The 27751-nt window shown below is 46.1% G+C and overlaps 1 protein-coding gene across 2 annotated transcripts in view; it reads left to right on the forward strand.

Moving 5' to 3' along the window:
* The window catches only part of FBXL16 (F-box and leucine rich repeat protein 16), a 98233-nt gene that overhangs the window by 64633 nt on the left and 5849 nt on the right, over positions 1-27751 (forward strand). For both annotated transcript variants that reach the window (XM_068243580.1, XM_068243579.1), the window contains exons 3-5: positions 10016-10524; positions 19170-19254; positions 24309-24372. In XM_068243580.1, the coding sequence (XP_068099681.1) occupies positions 10016-10524; positions 19170-19254; positions 24309-24372 (658 nt within the window). The remainder of the gene's footprint in view (positions 1-10015; positions 10525-19169; positions 19255-24308; positions 24373-27751) is intronic.

The following is a 27751-nucleotide window of genomic DNA, read 5'->3' on the forward strand; positions in this document are numbered from 1 at the left end:
TCTGGGATGCATAAAACGGGAAATAAAACCACGAGATACCAGTATACTACTCCCTCTGTATAAATCACTTGTAAGGCCACATCTGGAGTATGGGATAATGCGGGGGGCGGGGACATGATACAGGGGGAGGGGCACACACTACTCCCTCTGTATAAATCACTTGTGAGGCCACATCTGGGGTATGGGATAATGCGGGGGGCGGGGGCATGATACAGGGGGAGGGGCACACACTACTCCCTCTGTATAAATCACTTGTAAGGCCACATCTGGAGTATGGGATACAGTTTGGGCACCACAATATAGGAAGGATATTAACATACTAGAACAGGTACTAAGACAGACAACTAAATTAATCAGGGGGGAGGAAGGTCTCACTTACCAAGAAAGGTTGGACAAACTGGGTTTATTTAGCTTTTAAATAAGACTGCGAAGGGGTGACCTGATTAATGTATATAAATACATCAGAGGGCAATACAAAAGCTTGGCAGGTCAGCTTTTTGTCCCTAGGTTTGTTCAAAGAAAAAGGGGACATGATCTGCGTATGGACCACACAAAGTTTTTGCCATCTATTTAGAAAAGGGTTCTTTACAGTAAGAGTTAAAATGTGGAATATTTTACAACAAATTCTACTGTATATCTGTACTAGTTATGACAAATTTTATATCTGTATTTAAAGGAGGCTGGGTGTTTTTCTTTGCTTTGAAGGACATCCGTGGCTATAGTCACCAGGTAACTCCTGGCAAAGTTGAGCCAGGGATCTTTTATCTTTATCTTTTACTGCCACCTGGAATCGGTAAGGAATTTTTCCCCTTCAAAGTTAGTTGGCCCAAGCCTTGTTAGGGTTTTTTTACTTGCCTTCCCCTGGATCAACTGTGAAATGTGACGGTGCAAGAGAGAAAGATACCTAATGCTTACTTATTTGTTTCTTTGTTTTTTATTATTCTGGTTGGACTTTATGGACGATTGTCATTTTTCAACGAAACTATGTTACTACGTAAAAATAACCGAAGTGTGGCATATTGGCACTCCAGGAGGACTTCTTGCCTTTTAGGGACCTTGTAACACCCAAGGAACCTTCTATGCCACTCAATTGTCTGGGATGTACTCATACGTTTTGCTGAAAAGGTGCTAAAGGTTCCGTTTGTAGCTGTCGACCGTTAGTAGCTGTTGACCAAAATTGTCCAATGTCCATAAGAAACTGCCTTTAACGTGCTGGACCCAAATGAATTTGATAAAGCACATACGTGGAGCAAAATAAAGCAGTCGTTAGTCCAACACCTCGTAGCCCACTGGAACCAATTAGGAGTTTAGTTTCATCAGTCTGTGAGATCAAAGCAAAGCCATAGATTACCATAAAGTATAAATAATGCAGAGTAGACCTAAATGCATTTTTAATTGAATTGAGAGGATTAATCCTGCACTTTCACCCTCTGGGCTCAGACAGGGAATGGTCAGGTGTTCAGTGTCCTCAGCTTGCTTGCAGCTACATGGATCTATAAGGGCCTCCTCCTTGGGGTTCTGCTAAGCTGCTCAGTTGGTTGAAATGTGGGACACGCCTAAACAACTAAATACAAGAGCTAGGACTTGCCATAGTGTTGGTGGGTAACCACCTTAAAGTGAACCTCCAGACTAAAAATCTACTCAGGAGTACTGAAAAGGCTTTGTGTCTCTTTAACAGTTTCACAGCATCAGAACTTTGTTTTTCTCACAAAAGCCTTATAATTAGCTGCACAGAAGCTAAGCTCCGCCCCATCAAATAAATCTGCCCGGGCATTTTTCCCCTGATGATGGGATTTCCTATGTTGTTGTTGTCGTTGCCTAGCAACTGGGAGGGGTGATCAGGACACAGAACAGTTGGAACTGTGTCTCATGCTCCCTGTCACCTCCTTTCAACTAAAAAGATGGCTGCCCTCATGAAATCACAAACATTTGCCTGTTCTTTTAAAACAGGGTGGGTAAGAGATTAGATTACTTATTTTAATTAACATAACTAATGTAACTTAATGACAGTATGTTTGTTTAGGCTGGAGTTCTGCTTTAAAGTGGACCTGAACTCAGAACTTCCTTTCTGCTCTAAAAGATAAGCAACAGCATAATAATCTTTGAGGAAAAATATTTTTTTGTTACAGCTGATACAAATCCTGCAATACATCTGCAGTGTGTCTACTTCCTGCTTTCATAGAAGCAGACATATTGTTAACATCCTGTCTTTACAAAGTAGCTGCTCTGCTGTGGCAGAGGATACACCAGAACGGACACAACTGAGAGATCAAATTACACTTGTGATTAGTCACAGATGAGGGGGGGGGGGAATTAGACAGGCTAAACTCTCTAAATACATACAGGGTGCATTCCTCTCGGTTTTCCTTCTGTCCTGTGCAAGAGTTCAGGTCCAAACTAACCATGTGCATGAAATAGGGGCGCAAGGGAAAATGGGTGTGGTGTGTAGCTATACACAATAAATCCAGTTTTCAATCCGGAATAGCTGTAAATGATAATTATCGTTTTCAATAAGGTATGAAATAAAAATGAAGACATTTAAACATTAAAATTAGGTTTAGAATCAAGCACACATGATTTCCTGTGATCATGAATGTGTGAATAAACCGTTTAGTACAAAAGTATTTTTATTGCATTTATGATAATCCATAATTTTTCATTTTTACGATAAATGAAAACGATAATGCAATCGTTAGTATCAAAAAGTTGTATTATATCGTCTCCTATAGTTTACAAATCTGGAAAACGAGAAATATCGGTCATTACGTGGGGTATAATCTATGATCCTAATTATTCAGTAATAAGGGAACTGAAATCTAATGTATCGTCCAGTAATTTTTTTCACCTGTAAAAAAGACAGATGTCATTTTTGTGTTGAGATTGAAAAATCCTGTCTGTCAACATATGTAGGTTGAAAAAAAAAACAAAGGCTTGTAAAAATAATACCTTTTAATGGCTAACTGATAAAGTTAAATTATGCAAGCTCTCAGGGATATGGTCCCCTTCTTCAGGCATATTTCCAGATGTTAGCATAAGCTTTCAGAGATCTAGTCCCCTTCTTCAGGCATATTTCCAGATATTAGCACAAGCTTTCAGGGATGTAGTCCCCTTCTTCAGGCATATTTCCAGATGTTAGCACAAGCTTTCAGGGATCTAGTCCCCTTCTTCAGGCATATTTCCAGATGTTAGCACAAGCTTTCAGGGATCTAGCCCCCTTCTTCAGGCATATTTCCAGTGGTTAGCACAAGCTTTCCGGGATCTCGTCCCCTTCTTCAGGCATATTTCCAGATATTAGCACAAGCTTTCTGGTATCTAGTCCCCTTCTTTAGGCATATTTCCAGATGTTAGCACAAGCTTTCTGGGATCTAGTCCCCTTCTTCAGGCATATTTCCAAATGTTAGCACAAGCTTTCTGGGATCTAGTCCCCTTCCTCAGACATATTTCCAGATGTTAGCACAAGCTTTCAGGGATCTCGTCCCCTTCTTCAGGCATATTTCCAGATGTTAGCACAAGCTTTCAGGGATCTCGTCCCCTTCTTCAGGCATATTTCCAAATGTTAGCACAAGCTTTCTGGGATCTAGTCCCCTTCCTCAGACATATTTCCAGATGTTAGCACAAGCTTTCAGGGATCTCGTCCCCTTCTTCAGGCATATTTCCAGATGTTAACTTAAAGAGAAACTCCAACCAAGAATTGAACTTTATCCCAATCAGTAGCTGATACCCCCTTTTACATGAGAAATAGAATGCTTTTCACAAACATACCATCAGGGGGCGCCGTGTGACTGATTTTGTACTGAAACCCCTCCCACAAGAAGCTCTGAGTACCGCGGTACTCTGGGCAAACTGCCACAATGTAACAATGTTCACAGACAGGAAATGGCTGTTTACAGCTGTCTGTAACAGCCAGAACAGCTAGAAACAGCTACATAACCTGCCCACAGTAACAATGTCACCATGTAATACATGTCAGAATGTGAATCTGGGAGAGGAAAGATTTTACAATGAGCAAACACTGACTAAATCATTTATACATAATCATTGTAAAAATGAAGCACTTTTTTTTATTACATTATTTTCACTGGAGTTCCTCTTTAAAGAGAAACTCCGACCAAGAATTGAACTTTATCCCAATCAGTAGCTGATACCCCCTTTTACATGAGAAATGTATTCCTTTTCACAAACAGACCATCAGGGGGCGCTGTATGGCTGATATTGTGTTGAAACCCCTCTCACAAAGAAATTCTGAGTACGTAAACTTGGCAGTTTCCTGTCTGTGAACCTTGTTGCATTGTGGGAAATAGCTGTTTACAGCTGTTTCCAACTGCCAAAACAGCAAGCAGCAGCTACATCACCTGCCAACAGTAAAAATGTCACCATGTGATAAATGTCAGAATATAAATCAGGGATTTAAAATATTTTACAATGGGCAAACACTGACTAAATAATTTATACATAATTATTGTAAAAATGAAACACATTTTTTATTACATTATTTTCACTGGAGTTCCTCTTTAAGTAAAACACTGATGTAGGTAAATGGTAAACATGTAGATGGCAGTTGTGCTGGTTGCTGTCTAGCAGTTAGATGTCAGGTGATCAGCAGGCTGGAGCCAGTGAACTTATGCAAGCACACATGAAATCCAGCAGGTTTCTGAAGATAGTGAAGCCAAGTCAGTCATGTTACATAAGGAGTCATGAATCCCGTTCCACAATTTAAACCTTCTGTTAGGGCCCATTCACATTTGTGTGTTTTCAGAGCGATTTCAGCTTTGCTGAAAATCGCTAGCGATTTGAAAAACGTGTGCACAATGAAAGTGTATGGAAGTGTTCTCATCTAAGCGTTTAGCGATTTGCTGAAACGCAAACGCGTTGCATGCAGCGTTTTCTGAGCAATTCTGGAGCGATTAGCGATTCAATAAAAGTATTTGAATTGAACTAGAAATCGCAAAACGCTAATCGCTGGAAAAACGCTCTCTATACAGTGATAAATCGCTAGGAGAAAATGCCAGAAAAACGCTCAGCGTTTTGCGTTAGCGTTTAGCGATTTCTAGTGTGAATGGGCCCTAAATGTCTTAAACATTTTCATAAATTTGCACTCGTAAATCTTTCTTGATTGTTTATTTTTGAAGTTACCCTTTCCTGTGATATTTTACCTCACCAGTCGGTAATTTTACTTTTCTATGTGGTTACAGCCTTAGGGCTCGTTTCCACTATAGCGAATCCGCATGCGTTGTCCGCATGCGGATTCGCACAGCCAATACAAGTGGATGGGCCTGTTTCCACTTGTGCGTTGTGCGGAGCGTTTTTGTGTGCGGGGAAAATCTGCACGGCAGAGCCCTCAGAATTCGCTCCCCCCACACCGCGATGCGAATCGCATTCAATGTATTTAATAGGGAAATCGCATGCGGTTTTTGCATGCGTTTTTCCCCGCGATTCCGCATGCGATTCCGCATAAAAATCAATGTTAATTTACACAGGCAGTGACATGGTTAAAATCGCACATACCCTTACCTATGCGGAATCGCATGCGGAATCGTGGCAAAAAACGCATGCGGAATCGCACCCGCATGCGATTTCCTCCGCGGCGATTCTGCACCGCACTAGTGGAAACGAGCCCTTAGTGAAGTGATGTTTGACAGAAGCTGTTTTCTGCTTTACCGAATGTGGTAATCACAGCTCCCAACTGCCCCTCTGTCCCCCTTTCCTCCTCATTTGTCCCTCTTTCAGGACTCATATACAGATCTATATAAATAGATGCATTTTTCTACAGAAAAATGTGTTTAATTGGCTCTAAACTTTATATTTATTTCTTATTTCCAAATGTTGATATGAAGGAAAGCTAATGATGATAGAAAGGACCGGTGTGGTTTGAATGATAAAACATCATCTTTTGCTTCTGAATTCCTTGTGATATGCATGGCGAGGGTGTGGCGGGGGCGTGGTTAGAGGTGTAGCAGGGGCGTGTCCCTCTTTCTTATCCCATAATGTTGGGCGGATTGGTGGTAATGCTTAGTGTATTGAAGCCAGCGTGTTATGGTTGGCATGAAAAGTTGATATATTGCAGAACTTTATCAGCACAAGGCCCTGCTTATGGGAATAGTATTGTGACAAACCTGCAGTCCATGTTATATATGAATAACTGAATATATCAGAGCATAAACATTGTATTTCCTTTTCAATCCTCTTGGAATGAATGCGGTTGATTCACAAAGGTTGTCTCCAGAGGCATAAGAATAGCCCTTGCAACCCCTACCAAAGCTGGGGGGCCCGGAGCAGGAGCCTGGGGTGGGGCGGTCCTCCTGTGCAGAGCTGCAGCAGAGCATTATACATCAACTGCTCCCTGCAACGATACAGGTCCTCTTCACTTCCTCTTCAGTTTACAATTGCCGTGCGGCCAGCCAATCACCATGCGGCTTCCATCGCTGTCACATGACAGGACATGGGACTGAAGCAGCATGGTGATTGGCTGGCTGCATGGCTCTTGTAAAGCAGGAAGAGAAGAGGGCCTGTATTCTCTGCTGCAGCTGTACAGGGGCGGCCGACAGATCTCTATGGAGGGGACCGGGCCAGTGTAGTTAGGCCTCTGCTTGTCTCTCATCTCACCTTAGTTATTTTTCACCTCCACTATAAGGAGAGCTTATTGATGAGATAAATAAGGAGAGATGCTTCATGAGTTAAGATATTTTGATGATCGACAGACCCGATGATGGACTCTGTGGTCGGTCTCTCCCCATGTAATGTCCCCCCCCCCCCTTCCCATTCCCGCACCCGTGGTGAGTGCGGAAGGAGCTCACTTATCCACCTTGTACCTCCTTTAGTCTCTATATTGCCAGTGGTGTCTGTACCCTGCGACCCCAAGCCGTGTACTGATGTCATATACATGAGACGGCGTCACAGAGTACAGGCGCCCCCTGGGGGGGGGGGGGGGGGGGTCAGGGTGTCGACTTATGACACATTACAGGGGCAGCCCGGCAGGCAGTGGTCCATTCTGAAATCTACTGGATATCTATGGCACTGTGTACGCCTATCTGAATACACTTGCCTGCAGAGCTATCTTATGTTGATGCCTGGATATTGTTGCATGTATTGCCATTGCTGTGCAGGAGGTTTATGTACACTGCTGATCACGTTCTTTATTCTTGCCTTGTGTTAATAAACTCCCATTATTAATGTATTCATTGCCCTGCCTCAGTATTTCAGTCATTTCCTGAACAGTGACATTTCCATTTGGTTGCAGCATTCATGCATGGCTCATAAAGTGTGTCATGCTGGATGTGCAATGCATGATTCGTAAGCAACCCTTACAATATCTGTCTGCAGTGTATGGGCAGGCAATAGATCCCTCTCTGAACAGATTCAATCAGAGAGGGATCTATCACATTGCTGATCGACTAGTGCAGTGATCAGCAAACTTGGCTCTCCAGCTGTTAACCGGTTCAGCGACGCAGTACCGAAAATCTCATGCATCCGAGCAACGTTCACCTCCCATTCATTCGCCTATAACTTTATTGCTACTTATCACAATGAATTGATCTATATCTTGTTTTTTCCACCACCAATTAGGCTTTCTTTGGGGGGTACATTTTGCTAAGAGCCACTTTACTGTAAATGCATTTTAACAGGAAGAATAAGAAACAAATGGAAAAAAATCATTATTTCTCAGTTTTTGGCCATTATAGTTTGAAATTAATATACGCTACCGTAATTAAAACGCATGTATTTTATTTGCCCATATGTCCCGGTTCTTACACCATTTAAACGATGTCCCTATCACAATTTATGGTGCCGATATTTCATTTAGAAATAAAGGTGCATTTTTTCAATTTGCGTCCTTCCCTATTTATAAGCTTATAATTTTAAATAATATAATAACATATTCTCTTGACATGCATAAGTAAAAAGTTCAGACCCTTGGGTAACTATTTATGTTGTTGTTTTTTTTTTTTATTGTATTTTTTTTTTTTTTTAATAAAAAAGGTGTATGTGGGTAATTTTTGGTGTGGGAGGGAAACTGCTAATTTTAAATGTAAAATTATATTTTTTTTTACTAAAAAATGTATGTGGGTGCAGTTTACTATTTGGCCACAAGATGGCCACAGTGAAAAAAGTCCTGGATGCGAACGATCTCGCATCCAGGAACTAAAATGCTGGGGAAAAGTTTCCTGGGGGCAGTCGGTATTTCTGCGGGGAAGTTAGATCGGTGAATGGGAATTATATTCTCATTCACTGATCGGGGGGCTAGCGGCGGGCGGCAGGTGCGCGCGTGGGCGCGCGCCCGATCGCGCGCACCACGCAGGGAAAGTAGCAGTGCCTATCTGGACGAGGAAACTCGTCCAGATAGGCCGAACTGGTTAAGGAACTACAAGTCCCACAATGCAGGAGTCTGACAGCCACAGTCATGATTTATAAAGGCAAATGCATTGTGGGACTTGTAGTTCCTTAACAGCTGGAGGGCCAAGTTTGCTGATCACTGGACTAGTGTTATATGGCCACCTTAAAGGGAACCCGAGGTGGCATATTGTCATGCTAATAGGACCCCGAGGCAAGTCCTGTACACAATGACATGCCTTTTGGGTCACTGTATCACCGATATTATGTATAGACTGTGTAGGTAAACTCTCATACTACATTGAGGTGGTAAAATCGTTCACTGGTTGGTCAATCATAATTGAAAATGTGTACCAGGCTTCATCCACTAAACAGCAATCATTTATGTTTATGGAGCTTTGGGTGTACTTAAAAAAAGGGCTGTGGTGGCTACTGTCGGAGCAGAGTGTTCTGAATACCAGATAGGCAGTAGGCACCCAGTATAACAAGTTACAACTTTTTACTAAAGAAAAACGTGCAGAAATGAAATCATACACCCCCATCAGGATATACAGCTTAGCATAGAGAGTAACACAGAGTGAATACAGGAAATGTCAATCCCACAAAGATTACCATCACTTTTTACACCCAGTGACATCTTGTGGTTATTTATATACTCTAATTTAAAGGACCACAATCGCGAAAATCATAAAAATGTAAAATACATGTAAACACATACACATAAGAAGTATGTTTCTTCCAGAGTAAAATGAACCATAAATTACTTTTCTCCTATGTTGCTGTCACTTACAGTAGGAAGAAGAAATCTGACAGAACCAACAGGTTTTTCAACTAGCCCATCTCCTCATGGGGGCTTCTCTGGGTTTGTTTATTTTCAAAAGCACTTAGTGGATGGCAGTTGCTCTGTCCAACTGCCAAAAGTGTGCAGCGAGCAGGGAAGCCGGCCAGCATCATTGTATAAATCCCTTTCAGGCCTTGTTCACATTGCGTTCGGCTTGCGTGTCCGTCCGCAGTGGGCTTCTTTTCCCGCGTTTTTTTAAAGCGTTTTCTGACGATTTTCGGCACGTTCGCTCGTTTTTGCATGTGTTTTTTTAATTGCTTTTCCAGAGCACTTCCGTCTTTTGATTTTTTTAAATAAATACAATGTATTTATTTAAAAAACCGCTCAGGCAAGCGCTTGCAAGAGCGATTTTGTGAGCGTTTTGCATTTTTCTTATACCAAATCACCTCAAAAATGGCCCAAGCACCGCTTTTCTAAGCGGATTGCAAATGAACCGCTCTGATATGAACTCTCTCATAGAGAATCGTTGCACAAGCGCTTTCAGGGCAATTTTGAAAATAGCCCGCACTTAAAATTTTACAAAAATGCCTCTAATGTGAACAAGGCCTGAGGGAATGTCTTTAGAAAGAATAAAGGCCATGCTGAGAATCTCCCTTGAAGAAATGGACTAGTCAAAAACCTGCCGGTAATGTCAGATTTCTACTACCTACTGTAAGTGACAGCAACATGGGAGAAAAGTAATTTATGGCTCATTTTACTCTGGAAGAAAAACACTTATTTGTGTGTGTTTACACGCATTTGTGTTGTTAGACATTTAGAAATCTTCTCTTTGAAGCATACGCTGTACTTTTTCCCTGTCTCGCTGTTGGCCCATAGCTGAGTGTTTGTGTCTTTGTTCCGCTGCAGGTGATGCTGGAGCAGATGCAGGGCGTAGTACGGCTGGAGCTCTCGGGGTGTAACGATTTCACGGAGGCTGGCTTGTGGTCCAGCTTACACGGACGCATCACTTCCCTGAGTGTTAGCGACTGCATCAACGTGGCGGACGATGCGGTGGCGGCCATCTCCCAGCTCCTTCCCAATCTGGGCGAGCTCAACCTCCAGGCTTACCACGTAACGGACACCGCCCTGGCTTACTTTACTGCCAAGCAGGGCCGGGCTACGCACACCCTGCGCCTTCACTCCTGCTGGGAGATCACCAACCATGGTGTGGTCAACGTGGTCCACAGCCTGCCCAACCTCACCGTCCTGAGTCTCTCCGGCTGCTCCAAGGTGACCGACGACGGGGTGGAGCTGGTGGCCGAGAACCTGAGGAGGCTCCGAGGACTGGACCTGTCGTGGTGCCCCAGACTGACGGACACGGCCCTAGAGTACATCGCCTGCGACCTGCACAAGCTGGAGGAACTGGTTCTCGATAGGTAGGTGGACGAAAGGGACAGGGCGGGGACATTGCTAACTGGCTGCTCCAGTATTGAGAATATTAACCTGAACTCTAGTGAGGAATGTTCATTTGGATTCTGTGGAATTGAAATCTCCACATGTATGATCAGAAGTCGGCATTACGCCAACTCAGTCATTGTAGCCCGATCAGAGAATGCAGTATTGATCCACGGAAATCGGGTTACCGAGGTAATTCTAGACCAATCATAAGACTCGGACACTACCAAGTATTCTCGCGTCTTGTGATAGGAGAAGATTTACCTCAATCTATGCTGGGCGGAGACAATTGGCCTCAATTCACTAAGCTTATCTCCTGTCTTTAATAACGTTTCTAGAGTTGTTACCATGGTGATAAGGCATGTAGTATTCAGGAAACATTTTACCTCAGGCAAACCTAAAGTTAACTCTTCTGTCTTTACGTTAACTCTCCAATCCTTAAAATAACTCCAGAATTCTAAAGTTAAAGACAGGGGGCCATATGTAATTCACCTTTTCTCCTATGTTTCAAACTTGTCAATAAAATGCCTTTTATAACGATATGAGTGATTTTGCCATGGAATTGCACTTAAATGCTTTCAGTCTATCGTCAAATTATCTTCATTTATGTTAATGTATGTTATGATTATATTTCAATTGTTTCATAAAACTCAATAAAAATTTTATTGGAAAAAAAAAAAAAAATGCCTTTTATAGCCCCAGCAAGCAAAAAAATTACTTAAAGGACTTATGAGGTGAAAAATCGTAATTTTGGTCTTTACCTGTTTACTATGTGAATCCATAGGTGTGTTACAATGCGTCCTCCGTTGCATTCCGCCTCAAAAGTATCTTTTATATTCCCCCCAGGCTACGACCCGACCCCACAGCACGGGTCGTCTCCTATGCCACATTCAAGATGGCCGCCGCAAAGATCCACGGCTGCACAGTACGCATGGCGGAGACTGCGGCTGCGCAGCTCTCCGCCCTCGCCCAGCCGCGTACTCGCTGTTAGCGTCATCCTACTGTGACAGCGGGCGCGCTCACAGCGAGGGTGGAGAGCTGCGCAGCCGCACTCTCCGCCATGCGTACTGCGCAGCCGCGGATCTTTGCGGCGGCCATCTTGAATGTGGCATAGGAGACGACCCGTGCTGTGGGGTCGGGTCGTAGCCTGGGGGGAATATAAAAGATACTTTTGAGGCGGAATGCAACGGAGGACGCATTGTAACACACCTATGGATTCACATAGTAAACAGGTAAAGACCAAAATTACGTTTTTTCGCCTCGTAAGTCCTTTAAATAGTATTGATAGTACTTTTCCACCTACTTTTCGGTACTTTTTCAATTTCAAATGACTGAAAAGTTACTCTAAATAGAAGATTAAAAATTATCACCCAGGAGAAAACACAGGAGGAAAAAACAATTGCATATGGCCCAGGCTGTGTGAAAATAACTACAGAGGAGGTAACTTAAAGGGAACCTAAACTGAGCGGGATAAGGATTTTTCCTTCTAAACAATTCCAGTTTCCTGGCAGTCCTGCTGATCTCTTTGGCTGCAGTAGTGGCTGAATCACACACCTGAAACATGCATGCAGCTAATCCAGTCTGACTTCAGTCAGAGCACCTGATCTGCATGCTTGTTCAGGGGCTGTGGCTAAAAGCATTAGAGACACAGGATCAGCAGGAGAGCCAGGCAACTGGTATTATTTTAAAAGGAAAAATCCATATCCCTCTCAGTTTAGGTTCCCTTTAAGGAATGAAGAGATAAGATAACTCTCTCACGTGTGGAGGTAAGTTTTCTCTTGCCTTATTATCTCCAGCATGATCTTAGTGAATTGAGGCCAATGCCCCAGGCTGATCACTCGCCCATGTATCCAGGTGGGGGCGCTGTCCTCGCGCTAGACTCTCAGAACAGGCAGCCCTGACTGAGATAACCAGAGGAAAGAAACAAAAGACATACCAGCTACGCTCTGCCTAAAGCTGGCCATACACTTATAGATTTCCACCTGATGTTCCTAAACAATCCTACCATACACTGCACATCAGTTTCCAATAGATTCCTGCAGGGAATCTGTTAAGAATTGATTGAACTGCAGAGTTGCTCTGTTAAATGCAATGCAAAGCTCTGCCCCTGATAGTTACATTTTCCATCCTGTCTGATCGAATTTTAGTCAAAATGAATCGATCTGATACTGGGGAATCGATTCCCAGCAGATGAATCGAATCTGCAAGGAATCGAATGAGAAAATTGATGAGTGTACCATCCATGACCACCTTTACTTATGTTTGTCGTGCTGATCCTCTGCCTCTTATACATTCAGCCATAGCCCCCGAACAAGCATGCAGCAAATCTGGTGATTCTGACATTATTGTCTGATCTGACAAGATTATCTGCATGCTTGTTTCTGGTGTGATTCAGACACTACTGCAGTCAAATAGATCAGCAGGGCTGCCGGGCCACTGGTATTGATTAAAATGAAATAAATATGGCAGCCTCCATATCCCTCTCACTTTAGCTGTCCTTTAAAAGAGCCAGGAAATGGGAGGGCAAATAAACCACAGTCCGAAGGTCAGTTTACAAACACTGCAAAATACACAGTCTCTCCAATTGCAAATATTCCATTCTCAGCAGTCTTTTAAAGCGGATAGGATTATCAGTATTCAAAGATTAACTTCAAGACGCAGATATAATGGAGGCTGCCATATTTCCTCTTAAACAAGATTGCCTGGCTATCCTGCTGATCCTCTGCCTCTAATACTACTAGCCATAGACCCTGAACAAGCATGCGGCAGATCAGGTGCTCTGACTGCAGTCTGACTGTTAAGGTGGCCATACATCAACTTGTTGGCCGATTGACCATCCAATTCAATGATTATTATCGAATGGGATGAAAATCGGTGCCACTGCCCCCCTCCTACACTGCACCTTGAGGCTGGAGCCTCTCTCACCTCTGCCTCTGCCCCGCCCTGTACCCCCTCTTACACTGCACCCTGAGGCTGGAGCCTCTCTCACCTCTGCTTGTGCCCCGCCCTGTGCCCCCTCCTACACTGCACCCTGAGGCTGGAGCCTCTCTCGCCTCTACCTCGGCCCAGCCCTGAGCCTCCCTCCTATACTGAGCCCTGAGGCTGGAGCCTCTCTCGCCTCTGCCCTGGCCTGTACAGTATTATGGTGTGTGATGTTATTGGGAGGGAGGAGGGTGATGGGAATGATAGCTGAGTGAGTTTTCCCGCCCCCTCTTACACGGCGCCCTGAGGCTGAAGCCTCTCTCGCCTCTGCCTCGGCCCTGGCCGCCAGCATGCCCAATTGATTGGACACATGTATCAATTGGACACGTGCGGCAGTAATGGCGAGCAATATCGGTACGAACGATGAATGCGACATGCCCAGTGCACTATATTTTACCTGTCCCTGTCTACCTCTTGCTCTGGGATCCGTCCAAACACCTGCCCACATTACTCCGGTAACCACTTAGGGCGTGTGTACGGATGGAGCACTCGGCCAGCAGCGGGCACCGACAGGTAACGTATAGAGCATTTGACATTAGGGAGGACAGCATGGGGCGGCGTATGCAGCGTCACAAGGCCAATTCATGATCAATTACAGCATGAAATTGAAGGGGAATCGGTCTGCGGTGTATGAGCAGTCGACAGATCTCTCTCTAATCAGATTGGATCAGAGAGAGATTTGTCGAATCTGCCCATCATCCCTACATGTATAGCCACCTTAATCCATACTTGTTTCAGGTGTCACTACTGCAGCCAGAAAGATCAGCTGGACTGCCAGGAAACTTGTATTGTTTAAAAGGGACAGACATGGAAAAAGGGCATGCGTTAATTTAGGCACCGGGCGCCAGTAGAATATAGCAAGTGGCAGCGACAAAGTGGCAAGTCACTGTTGGATACACATCGCCTTGTGTGAGCGTTCAGAGGATCCTGACTACCTTCTTCTCACAGCTGCAGACAGATTTTGCCTGTGAGCCAATCTTGCCTTGATAAAGGGGCCCTGCGCGGCTCCGAAACGTTGCCCTATGCTTTTACATGGAACCAATAAAGATATTTCTTTGGCTGTGCCAGCTCTTTACCTGTTTTGAACATTACATAGAGGGCGTCATCCCTCTTTCTAGCTGGAGCACTCCCTCCGCGGGTTTCAGGGGCGCCGCCAGCGTACAAGCGACGCACGCCCCTGCTTTGGGCCTCACTTTAGAGGGGGAGCCTGCCCTGTACGGCCCAGGGGGGCCCCAGCAACTTACATAACCCTGTGCCAGCATGAATGCCTCTTGCCGCAGCCGCAGCCGCTCTCTACTCTTTACATCTCCATGGTTACCCCGGCGGCGCCTCTCATGACGTCAGAGGAGCAGCCAGATGTAACCATGTTGGTAGGACACGGGGGGAGGGGATACTGCTCCGGTTATGGGCTGTTTGGGGCCACCAAAACTTTAGCTGCACCCCTGACGGGTTTGATCATTTTGTGTGCGAGACATGAGACAATACAACAATTCTGTGTACTTTAAAGTGGATCCGAGATACACTTTTACTCATTACATAATTGTGTTCCTTTCTTTCATATACTTTATAGGGCATTCCACTAGCCAAATACTTTTTTGTTTTATTTTAATACACTAATTCCCTATAAACTAAACAAGCCTTGCTCACAGCTTCTCCAGAGTGCCTTGGCACTCTAAACCTTAGTAGCAAGGGCTTATGGGAGCTCAGTCTGGGCAGGAGGAGGAGGGTGTTACTAGCCAGAGATTTCAGAGGCAGAGGGGAGGAGGGAGGAGGAGAGGGAAGTGAGCTGAGGGCTGGAGATACAGGTAACACATTGCCTGTGTGTAATGTGACAAACAGAACTTGGCTGCTCTCATTGTATCCCAGGAAGAAATAATCATAAGCTGCTGAAGCTGTTTGCCGCTAGATTTGCTGTGTAAACTATCTAAACTTTAGATAAGATATAAACACAAGTTACTTGTTATACTTAGTTTTTTATCTCGGATCCGCTTTAAACAAGAACACAAACACTGGTTTACACGACAGCTGGGGGCCCCAGACTCTCTCACTGACCAGTGCCCCCAAACCACCATGCGATACCTAGATGGAAGTGCTGGTGGGCCCCGGAACTCTCGCGACCAGGGATTTCACCCCCCTTTGCCTCTGTACTGAATGCTGACTGCAACACACACAATTGCTCACTCCCAGCTAAAGCAATTTCCTACCTTTATCTGGTCAGCAGGCGCCTGTCAGCCAATCAGGTGCACAGTTATACACCCTTTGCCTGCCGTACCAAATGTAGCAGGAATTGCATAAATTAGGCAGCATTCAGGTGGAAGGCTTCGGTTGGACGTAATCGTAGATTATGTCACTAGCAGGGGCGCCCCTTGTAGGCACATCTCCCACAAGGTCCCTCCCTAATTACACACCTGTCACCCGCATCCTGGAAAGCTGCAGAAAAAAACCTTAAAACCACAAACATTGGTTCACTCGATAGCTGGGGGCCCCGGACTCTCTCACTGGCCGGGGCCCCCAAACCACCATGTGATACCTAGAGGGAAGTGCGGGTGCCCCGGAACTCTCCTTTAAACAAGACGGTCTCCAGGGGTGTAACTAGAAACAAGACTTTGGATGGGGCCCTCTCCTGCCAATCCCCCAACCCCCAGGGCTGGGGGCAGAACATCACTGTACACAAGACCCTTCTGAATACTGAATAGGGACTGTTTACAAATCTTTGTCTGCAAAACTTTGTGTGAATCCTTATCAGTGGCTGAGCAGATGCAGTCATTAGAACAATTGTGCAGAGAGCAGAAAGTTTTTTCTCTCCTTGCCCTTAGTTGTCCGTCTCCCGGGACAGGGCCCCCCTGCGATTGCATCCCTTGCAGGGTCTATTGTTACGCCCCGGACTGTCTCATTTAGAATGTACTTCTTATGCTCTTGAGTGCTTCAGAGCAGAGTTAAATCTATCACAGGAGACACAAGGCAGCCTCAGGTGTGGTGAATGAACCGTCCCCTCCGCTGGCTGCAGATGATAAGCAGCGGAGAGATCAGCACTATTCCCCTGTGGCTGGTAATGGTTGTTGTAAGCCGTCTGGTGAGATGATGTCACCGCTAGATTGCTGCATTCATATCCTGTCCCTCTGAGAATCAAGGCAGCTCCATATTGTATTGTCCACACTGGTTCTGGCTGCTCTTCTATACCTCTAACCTGCTGTTCCTGTGCAGACAATGCATGGCTTTCACCCCAAAACCTGACTTAAAGTGGACCTTAGCTTTTGCACAGGACAGAAGGTAAACAGAGAGAAATGCACCCTGTGTGCTTTTAGAGAGAAGAGCCTGTCTAATTCTCCCCAATCTTCAAGTAATCATTAGAGTCATTTGTTCTCACATCTGTGTCAGCAAAGAAATTTGGCAGGCCTAGGCAGGCACAGCTAATATGTAAACACAGGATGTTAACAATATGTCTGCTTCCATAAAAGCAGGAAGTGGACACACTGCAGATTTATTGTAGTATTTGTATCAGCTGTAACAAAGAAATGGTTTTCTGTAAAGTTCAGGGGTGTCACTAGCCCCAAAGATCAGTGGCACGTGCCCCGGATGTCTCCCAGTCAGCTGTGGTGCCTCAATGGTGGGCATACTGGGAGCAGTGGTGCCTTTATGGGAGCATGCAGGGAGCTGTGGTTCTTCTATGGGGGTATGCTGGGAGTTGTGGTGCCTCAATGAGAGGCGCATGGAAGCATGATGGGAGGGGTCCACTAGAAGGTCAGGGAATGCTATGGGGGGGACTGGCAGCAGGCCAGCCCGCCCAGCAGAAAGCCAGACCAGCCAGCACAGAAGCCAGGTAACTCTGCCTAGTTATGTTTAAAGTGGACCTGAACTCTTGCACAGGACAGAAGGAAAACATAGAGAAATACACCCTGTATATATTTAGCGAGTTTAGCCTACTTAGACTACTGTTAAGTTCACGTAAATTTGGCTCCACCCATGACCACACCCACATTCTGGTGTATGGCCACACCTATTTTCCAGCTAGAGTGCCCTGCCTCTCTTAGGATCCTATCAACTCCCCTGGTAAAGGTTATTATGCTGTTGCTTATCTTATAAAGCAGATAGGAAGTTCTGAGTTCAGGTCCGCTTTAAAGAGGAGCTCTAGTGAAAAGGACAAAATATGAATACATTTGTAATTATTTTTTACAAAACTCATTTATAAATGATTTAGTCAGTGTTTGCCCATTGTAAAATCTTTCCTCTCCCTGATTTACATTCTGACATTGATCACTGGTGGTGACATCTTTAGTCCTGTCAGGTGCAGCTCTGCGGAATGTTTGGTTACTGAGAGTTCTGAAGCCAGAACAAAATATACCTGGTTTCCCAGACTGCTCTGGGTAAAGAGAATTCCACATAGTTATTCAGCCTAGGCTAAATATAGCTGGGAGGGGGAAGGGCAGCCTCCCATCACTAACGATGTGATAAGCTAAAAGGTCGTTGTTGAATAATATACAGCTTGTTTGGCAGTTGGCAACAGCCGCTATCTCCCACAATGCAACAAGGTTCGCAGACAGGAAACTGTCATGACCATGACAATGACATCACACTGTGGGAGGGGTTTCACCACAATATCAGCCACACAGACCCCTCCCCCTGATGGTCTATTAGAGATTAAAGATTTCTCACGGGAAAAAGGGGTATTGGCTACTGATTGGGATGAAGTTACGTTTTGCATTAAAGTTCCTCCTTAAAGTATACCCGAGGTGACATGTGACATGGTGAGATAGACATGTGTACAGTGCCAGGCACACAAATAACTAGGCTGTGTTCCTTTTTTTCTTTCTGTCTGAAAGAGTTAAATATTAGGTATGTAAGTGGCTGACTCAGTCCTGACTCAGACAGGAAGTGACTACAGTGTGACCCTCACCGATAAGAAATTCCAACTATAAAACACTTTCCTAGCAGAAAATGGCTTCTGAGAGCAAGAGAGAGATAAAAAGGGTTAATAGTTCACAGAGTTTAGCTCTGGTATACTTCAATCAATGTGTCATTGAGCAAAAATAATAAGTTAAAACTTAAAAAGTAGATTTAAACATAAAAAAATAAAACTGTGGAATACCTTAAACTCGTTTTTAGGAGAAGGAAGATAGATACAATAATTTATTTCATCAGTTTATTTTCGCCTTCGGGTGTCCTTTAAGAAAGGGGGAAAAGCACAGGCTAGTATGTCAGGTGTGGGGGATAAATAACCTTACCCCCCATAGCTCTGTGTCAGTGGCGTAACTAGAGCTCACTGGGCCCCCCTGCGAAACTTAGGGTGGGGAACCCCTTTGACCCTGCTGCACACTGAATAGGGACTGTCTACAAATATTTGTCTGCCAAACTTTGTATGATTCCTTATCAGTGGCTGAGCAGATGCAGTCAGTAGAACAATTGTGCAGAGAGCAGAATGTTTTTTCTCTCCGTGCCCTTAGTTGTCAGTCTCTAAGGACAGGGGAAAGAAACGTCTCCCCCCACGGGGCCCCCTGCTGCTTCTTGACCCCCCCTGCAGCTGCATCCCTTGCAGGGTCTATTGTTCCGCCCCTGCTATGTATTGCAGTAATAGTGGGCTACCTTGGATGAAGGCATTCACACTGTGGTCATTAGGTCTAACTCTGGTGTCTCCTCCTCTCTGCAGGTGTGTACGGATTACAGACACAGGACTGAGCTACCTGTCCACCATGACATCGCTCCGCAGCCTGTACCTTCGCTGGTGCTGCCAGGTGAGGAAACAGCCACAAGAGGGCAGTGTCACAATCCCCAGTTCCCTCTCACACCACCGCTCACATCCTAACCCTGCAAATACATTTTCCAATGCAACTGAAGCAAGAGGGATATGGAGGCCGCCATATTGATTTCCTTTTAATCAATACCAGTTGCCTGGCTATCCTGCTGATCCTCTGCCTCTAATTCTTTCAGCCATAGCCCCTGAACAAGCATGCAGCAGATCAGGTGTTTCTGACATTATTGTCAGATCTGACAAGATTAGCTGCATGCTTGTTTCTGGTGTGATTCAAACACTGCTGCAGCCAAATAGACCAGCAGCGCTGCCAGGCAACTGGTATTGTATAAAAGGAAGTAAATATGGCAGCCTCCATATATTTCTCACTTCAGTTGTCCTTTCTTTAACCTTTTTAACTTTTGTTCTGTGCGAAAGAACAATATCTCTCTGGTCTTGCCCAGAAACATTTTCAATACTGTGTGTACTTAGAAAAGGAGATGGAATTATTTTATATCATTTATTTAAGATATAGATATAGTGTTAAAAAAATGATAGAAACATGACTAAAATAACTAAAAAGATATAGCCAACATTAATACATTTAAATAACATGAAAGATTCTATCTACCTGTCTTTGGGGTTTCCTAACTCATTTGAATAGGAGATTTGCCTTAAGGGAACGAAACACCACTCTTTTTTCCTGGTTTCTAATAGCTATAGTAGCTGCCATGTCCTCCTCCCCTTCTAGCTGCCCATTATTTATCCGGTGGAAGGTGTGAAGATAGTATCTGTGACTTCTCTAAACTCTTTGAAGCACAGTGTCCAATCTCTCCACCACCCCTGCTGATGAAAGCTTTTTCTTTGCTCTCTGCTAATATGTGCAGTAAATAATTACATCAGCCCTTATCTGCCTGGCATTTTTTGAAGTTGGGCAAGCCTCAGAAGTAGGGTAAAAAGCCTCTGCTAAGTTTTTAAATGTTAAAAAGAAAGGGTTAAATTGAAGGCCTCTGGAAAAACCATATGGCCCTTTTAACTCCAGACTGTTAGGGAGGGGTTTCTAGCCCGATGATAGGAGGAGACCAATCAGCGTTGATTGATTCTTTTCAGCATTAAGATAAAGTTTATGGATATGTGTGTCATTTCCACTGAATTGCATTTACAAGCTTTACGTTTATTGGACCGTTCTCTCCTCATGTCCTCCTGTAAACATGAAACACTAATATCATCTCATTTTGGGTTACTGAGAAATAGAGTGGGGCCGAACCTCCGATTTTAGGTTCGCGAACCTGGTTCGCGAACTTCCGCGGAAGGTTCGGTTCGCGTTAAAGTTCGCGAACCGCAATAGACTTCAATGGTGATGCGAACTTTGAAAAAAAAAATAATTATGCTGGCCACAAAAGTGATGGAAAAGATGTTTCAAGGGGTCTAACACCTGGAAGGGGGTATGGCGGAGTGGGATACACGCCAAAAGTCCCCGGGAAAAATCTGGATTTGACGCAAAGCAGCGTTTTAAGGGCAGAAATCACATTGAATGCTAAATGACAGACCTAAAGTGCTTTCAAACATCTTGCATGTGTATACATCAATCAGGTAGTGTAATTAAGGTACTGCTTCACACTGACACACCAAACTCACCGTGTAACGCACCGCAAACAGCTGTTTGTGTAGTGACGGCCGTGCTGGACTGGTGCGCACCATGGCGAGAGTGCAGGTTTTGGTGGCTTTACAGCCCATATGGTCGCCTGGCTGATGTAGCTGAATGACAGTGGCAGGTCCACTGAACAGAACAGGTATGCAGTGGTGGGTTCACTAAACAGAAGAGGTATACAGTGGCGGGTTCACAGAACAGGTATGCAGTGGTGGGTTCACAGCACAGGTATACAGTGGCGGGTCCACTGAACAGAACAGGTATGCAGTGGCAGGTTCACTGAACACAACAGGTATGCAGTGGCGGGTTCACTGAACAGGTATACAGTGGCGGGTCCACTGAACAGAACAGGTATGCAGTGGTGGGTTCACAGCACAGGTATACAGTGGCGGGTCCACTGAACAGAACAGGTATGCAGTGGCAGGTTCACTGAACACAACAGGTATGCAGTGGCGGGTTCACTGAACAGGTATGCAGTGGCAGGTCCACTGAACAGAACAGGTATACAGTGGCGGGTTCACAGAACAGGTATGCAGTGGCAGGTCCACTGAACAGAACAGGTATGCAGTGGCGGGTTCACTAAACAGAACAGGTATACAGTGGTGGGTTCACAGCACAGGTATACAGTGGCGGGTCCACTGAACAGAACAGGTATGCAGTGGCAGGTTCACTGAACACAACAGGTATGCAGTGGCGGGTTCACTGAACAGGTATACAGTGGCGGGTCCACTGAACAGAACAGGTATGCAGTGGTGGGTTCACAGCACAGGTATACAGTGGCGGGTCCACTGAACAGAACAGGTATGCAGTGGCAGGTTCACTGAACACAACAGGTATGCAGTGGCGGGTTCACTGAACAGGTATGCAGTGGCAGGTCCACTGAACAGAACAGGTATGCAGTGGCGGGTTCACTAAACAGAACAGGTATACAGTGGTGGGTTCACAGCACAGGTGTACAGTGGCGGGTCCACTGAACAGAACAGGTATGCAGTGGCAGGTTCACTGAACACAACAGGTATGCAGTGGCGGGTTCACTGAACAGGTATACAGTGGCGGGTCCACTGAACAGAACAGGTATGCAGTGGTGGGTTCACAGCACAGGTATACAGTGGCGGGTCCACTGAACAGAACAGGTATGCAGTGGCAGGTTCACTGAACACAACAGGTATGCAGTGGCGGGTTCACTGAACAGGTATACAGTGGTGGGTCCACTGAACAGAACAGGTATGCAGTGGTGGGTTCACTGAACAGGTATACAGTGGCGGGTCCACTGAACAGGACAGGTATGCAGTGGCGGGTTCACTAAACAGAACAGGTATACAGTGGCGGGTTCACAGAACAGGTATGCAGTGGCGGGTCCACTGAACACAACAGGTATGCAGTGGCGGGTTCACTGAACAGGTATACAGTGGCGGGTCCACTGAACAGAACAGGTATGCAGTGGCGGGTTCACTAAACAGAACAAGTATGCAGTGGTGGGTTCACAGAACAAGTATGCAGTGGTGGGTTCACAGCACAGGTATGCAGTGGTGGGTTCAATGAACAGGTATACAGTGGCGGGTCCACTGAACAGAACAGGTATGCAGTGGTGGGTTCACAGCACAGGTATACAGTGGCGGGTCCACTGAACAGAACAGGTATGCAGTGGCGGGTTCACTGAACAGAACAGGTATGCAGTGGCAGGTTCACTGAACAGGTATGCAGTGGTGGGTTCACATAACAGGTATGCAGTGGTGGGTTCACAGCACAGGTATGCAGTGGTGGGTTCAATGAACAGGTATACAGTGGCGGGTCCACTGAACAGAACAGGTATGCAGTGGTGGGTTCACAGCACAGGTATGCAGTGGTGGGTTCATAGCACAGGTATGCAGTGGTGGGTTCACAGCACAGGTATGCAGTGGTGGGTTCACAGCACAGGTATGCAGTGGTGGGTTCACAGCACAGGTATGCAGTGGTGGGTTCACAGCACAGGTATGCAGTGGTGGGTTCACAGCACAGGTATGCAGCCAGACAGGAACAAGTTAAGCCTAACTAATCTTTCCCTGAGAGACAGTCTGCAGCAGCTCGCCCTACTCTCACTAACGCAGGCAGCACACGAGTGACCGTAATGGCCGACGCTGCCTGCCTTATATAAGGGGGGGTGGGGCTCCAGGGGCTAGTGTAGCCTAATTGGCTACACTGGGCCTGCTGACTGTGATGTAGAGGGTCAAAGTTGACCCTCCATGTGCATTATGGGGCGAACCGAACTTCCGCAAAGGTTCGCCTGCGGGACGCGAACGCGAACCACTGAAGTTCGCATGGAACCGTTCGCAGGCGAACCGTTCGGCCCAACTCTACTGAGAAATTGTTATTTCTCCTTGCTCTGTTTCCCAGTAATAAAACATAGATATATGCAGGGTGATTTCACATTTTGCAAAACTGTTCTCGCTCATCCCTAGCCATCCCTTCCACATTTTACCAACTCTTAAGAATTCCTTCCTGAACCGGTGGTGAAAACTTTTTGCCTCCATAAGCAGATCATGTCCCCTTGCCCTTGCCACGAGCCTAGGGACAAATGCTCATCTGCCAGGGGAGTTAAAGAGAACCAGAGACTAAGCACCCTCATGTATTTTATTACATTTATCAGTGGGAACATGACAGTAAACACCTATCATGCTTTTAGTTTTATTCTTCTCAGTCTAATCTATCTGTTATCAACTGTGATAACAATCCACGGACTGATTCAGTCGAGGTTTGACCTGGAATCATTATAGCTGAGTCACTCTTCTGTGGAGTCTTTTCAAGCCCAAGCCTGCCCCCTTCCTGGCTCAGATTTCCTACTCAGAGCTGTTGACATGGGAGGGGCTGCTGCTGCCGAGAAAGAAGCTCTGACACACACAAGTGTATCTGTGTGCAGTGTGCAGCCTGTCATTATCTACTGTATGCAGTTTCATTTCTATGAGAGACACTTCCTACAGGCAGCCACACAGCATACAAGAATAATAGTTGAAAGCAGACAGATGAAAGGCTGCAGCAGCCCTGCTTGTCTATAGTCTCATTGAGGCTAGACAGCACATCCAGAACAACTCATAACCTGGAAGCAGAAGGGATATGAGCCGATGGCCATATTCGATATTTCCTGGAGCAATAATGGATAAAAAACACTCAAAAAGGCCCACCAGAGTGACAAAATTATCAGGTAGAGCATGTATTCTTTACAAGCTATCAACTGATATGTTTATTTTGTGTGAATCGTTCATCTCTGGTTCCCTTTAAATCTCAGTGACCTACCTGTATTTGTTGTAAAGGCAAGTGAGGTCACCTACCTGGCTAAGCAGCTTGGGAGGGGTGGCTGAGTCTGAATGTAATGATATGTTCATATATATGCCTATAGCGTTACATGACCCCGCTCTATTCTTCATCCTCAGGTTCAGGATTTTGGACTGAAGCATCTACTGGGTATGAAGAGTTTGCGGCTCTTATCTTTGGCCGGTGAGTAATGCAACGCTCTAGTGGATAACGGATTACTTGTGTCTAAGGCAGACATGTCAATCTCTGACCTGCAGTGCCGTCAAATTTGGCCCCCAAGTGGTTTCCCCACTTTGTATTGTGTTTGGCCCATGAGCACCTGAGCCTATGTACCTAAGTGCTGACACTATGAAGATACATGGTGAAGGGAGGGGAACCACTAGACACTAGGGAACTGGAGAGGGAGGGAGACCACTAGACACCAGGGTACTGTATAAGGCAGAAAGGGGGCCACTAGACACCAGGGAACTGTATAGGGGAGGGAGGTAGGTCCACTAGACACCAGGGAACTGTATAGGGGAGGGTGGTAAGATCACTAGACACCAGGGAACTGTATAGGGGAGGGAAGTAGGACCACTAGACACCAGGGAACTGTATAGGGGAGGGTGGTAAGATCACTAGACACCAGGGAACTGTATAGGGGAGGGAAGTAGGACCATTAAACACCAAGAAACTGTATAATAATAATAATAATCTGAACATTTGTATAGCGCTTTTCTCCTGTCGGACTCAAAGCGCTCAAGAGCTGCAGCCACTGGGACGCGCTCAAGAGGCCACCCTGCAGTGTTAGGGAGTCTTGCCTTGAACTCCTTACTGAATAGGTACTTGACCTAGCCAGGATTCGAACCCTGGTCTCCCATGTCAAAGGCAGAGCCCTTAACCAGTACTCTATCCAGCCACCACAACTAGACACCAGGGAACTGTATAGGAGAGGGAGGAGGACAGCTAGACACTAGGGAACTGTATAGGAGAGGGAGGGAGGGCCACTAGACACCAGGGAACTGTATAGGAGAGGGAAGGAGGCCCACTAGACATCAGGGAACTGTATAGGGGAGGGAAGTAGGACCACTAGACACCAGGGAACTGTATAGGGGAGGGAGGGAAGACCACTAGACACCAGGGAACTGTATAGGGGAGGGAGGGCACCACTAGACACCAAGGAATTGTATAGGGGAGGGAGATAGGACCACTAGACACCAGGGAACTGTATAGGGGAGGGAGGTAAGACCACTAGACACCAGGGAACTGTATAGGGGAGGGAAGTAGGACCCTTAGACACCAAGAAACTGTATAGGGGAGGGAGGTAAGACCACTAGACACCAGGGAACTGTATAGGAGAGGGAGGAGGACCACTAGACACTAGGGAACTGTATAGGAGAGGGAGGGAGGGCCACTAGACACCAGGGAACTGTATAGGAGAGGGAAGGAGGCCCACTAGACACCAGGGAACTGTATAGGAGAGGGAAGGAGGACTGCTTAACACCAGGGAACTGTATAGGAGAGGGGGGAGGACCACTAGACACCAGGGAACTGTATAGGGGAGGGAGGTAGGTCCACTAGACACCAGGGAACTGTATAGGCAGGGCCGGGCCGAGGCATAGGCTGGAGAGGCTCCAGCCTCAGGGCGCAGTGTAGGAGGGGGCGCACAATTCATTCAGCTGTCATTCCTAATTGTGTATGAAGCAGAAAGAAATAAGAATAGGGGATACATGGCAGTGACTGCAAGCCAGATAACTAGAGATTAAGGTGTTGGGGAGGTTGTGGGCCCTGTGGCCCTCTTAGTCTAACAGCAATCAGTGTGTGACGGCTGGGTTGGGAGGGGTGGAGGGGCGCACTTTGGTGTCTCAGCCTTGGGTGCTGGAGGACCTTGTCCCTGCTCTGTGTATAGGGGAGGGTGGTAAGATCACTAGACACCAGGGAACTGTATAGGGGAGGGAAGTAGGACCACTAGACACCAGGGAACTGTATAGGGGAGGGTGGTAAGATCACTAGACACCAGGGAACTGTATAGGGGAGGGAAGTAGGACCATTAAACACCAAGAAACTGTATAATAATAATAATAATCTGAACATTTGTATAGCGCTTTTCTCCTGTCGGACTCAAAGCGCTCAAGAGCTGCAGCCACTGGGACGCGCTCAAGAGGCCACCCTGCAGTGTTAGGGAGTCTTGCCTTGAACTCCTTACTGAATAGGTACTTGACCTAGCCAGGATTCGAACCCTGGTCTCCCATGTCAAAGGCAGAGCCCTTAACCAGTACTCTATCCAGCCACCACAACTAGACACCAGGGAACTGTATAGGAGAGGGAGGAGGACAGCTAGACACTAGGGAACTGTATAGGAGAGGGAGGGAGGGCCACTAGACACCAGGGAACTGTATAGGAGAGGGAAGGAGGCCCACTAGACATCAGGGAACTGTATAGGGGAGGGAAGTAGGACCACTAGACACCAGGGAACTGTATAGGGGAGGGAGGGAAGACCACTAGACACCAGGGAACTGTATAGGGGAGGGAGGGCACCACTAGACACCAAGGAATTGTATAGGGGAGGGAGATAGGACCACTAGACACCAGGGAACTGTATAGGGGAGGGAGGTAAGACCACTAGACACCAGGGAACTGTATAGGGGAGGGAAGTAGGACCCTTAGACACCAAGAAACTGTATAGGGGAGGGAGGTAAGACCACTAGACACCAGGGAACTGTATAGGAGAGGGAAGTAGGACCCTTAGACACCAAGAAACTGTATAGGGGAGGGAGGTAAGACCACTAGACACCAGGGAACTGTATAGGAGAGGGAGGAGGACCAGTAGACACTAGGGAACTGTATAGGAGAGGGAGGGAGGGCCACTAGACACCAGGGAACTGTATAGGAGAGGGAAGGAGGCCCACTAGACACCAGGGAACTGTATAGGAGAGGGAAGGAGGACTGCTTAACACCAGGGAACTGTATAGGAGAGGGGGGAGGACCACTAGACACCAGGGAACTGTATGGGGGAGGAAGGAGGACCACTAGACACCAGGGAACTGTATAGGAGAGGGAGAGGGCACTGGACATCAGGGAACTGTATAGGAGAGAAAGGGCAGCCATTAGACACCAGAGAACTGTATGGGGGGTGGGGGGGGGGGGCGTATTAAACACTGTGGAACTGCATAGGGTGCTATTAGACACCAGGGAACTGTGTAGAGGAGGGCAACTAGACATCAGGAAACAGGTGGGGGAGGGGTGTTGTGTGGTGTGTGGCCACCTTTAGGCTGCTACCACATGGAAAAATTCTGACTTGTGAGATAAATACCTCAAGAAATGTCAATTTCCAAAGATTAGAGCAAGTGAGAAACTAGGCACCGCTGTAGCATCAATGCTATAGTGCGCGGGACGTGTACGGATAATTTAGGGTTTAGGGTTCCCCGAATTACATCTATACAGATTTATGTGTGAACACAGCCATAGAAACACATATAAAACTGATGCCAACTGTAAAAACTGACAGGACAGGACTGGACGCATTTTTATGTGTGAACCCAGCCTAAAGGTGGCCACTAACAATTGAATTTCAAGCGAAAAA

Source organism: Hyperolius riggenbachi, chromosome 7 (assembly GCF_040937935.1).
Source record: "Hyperolius riggenbachi isolate aHypRig1 chromosome 7, aHypRig1.pri, whole genome shotgun sequence".
NCBI lineage: Eukaryota > Metazoa > Chordata > Amphibia > Anura > Hyperoliidae > Hyperolius > Hyperolius riggenbachi.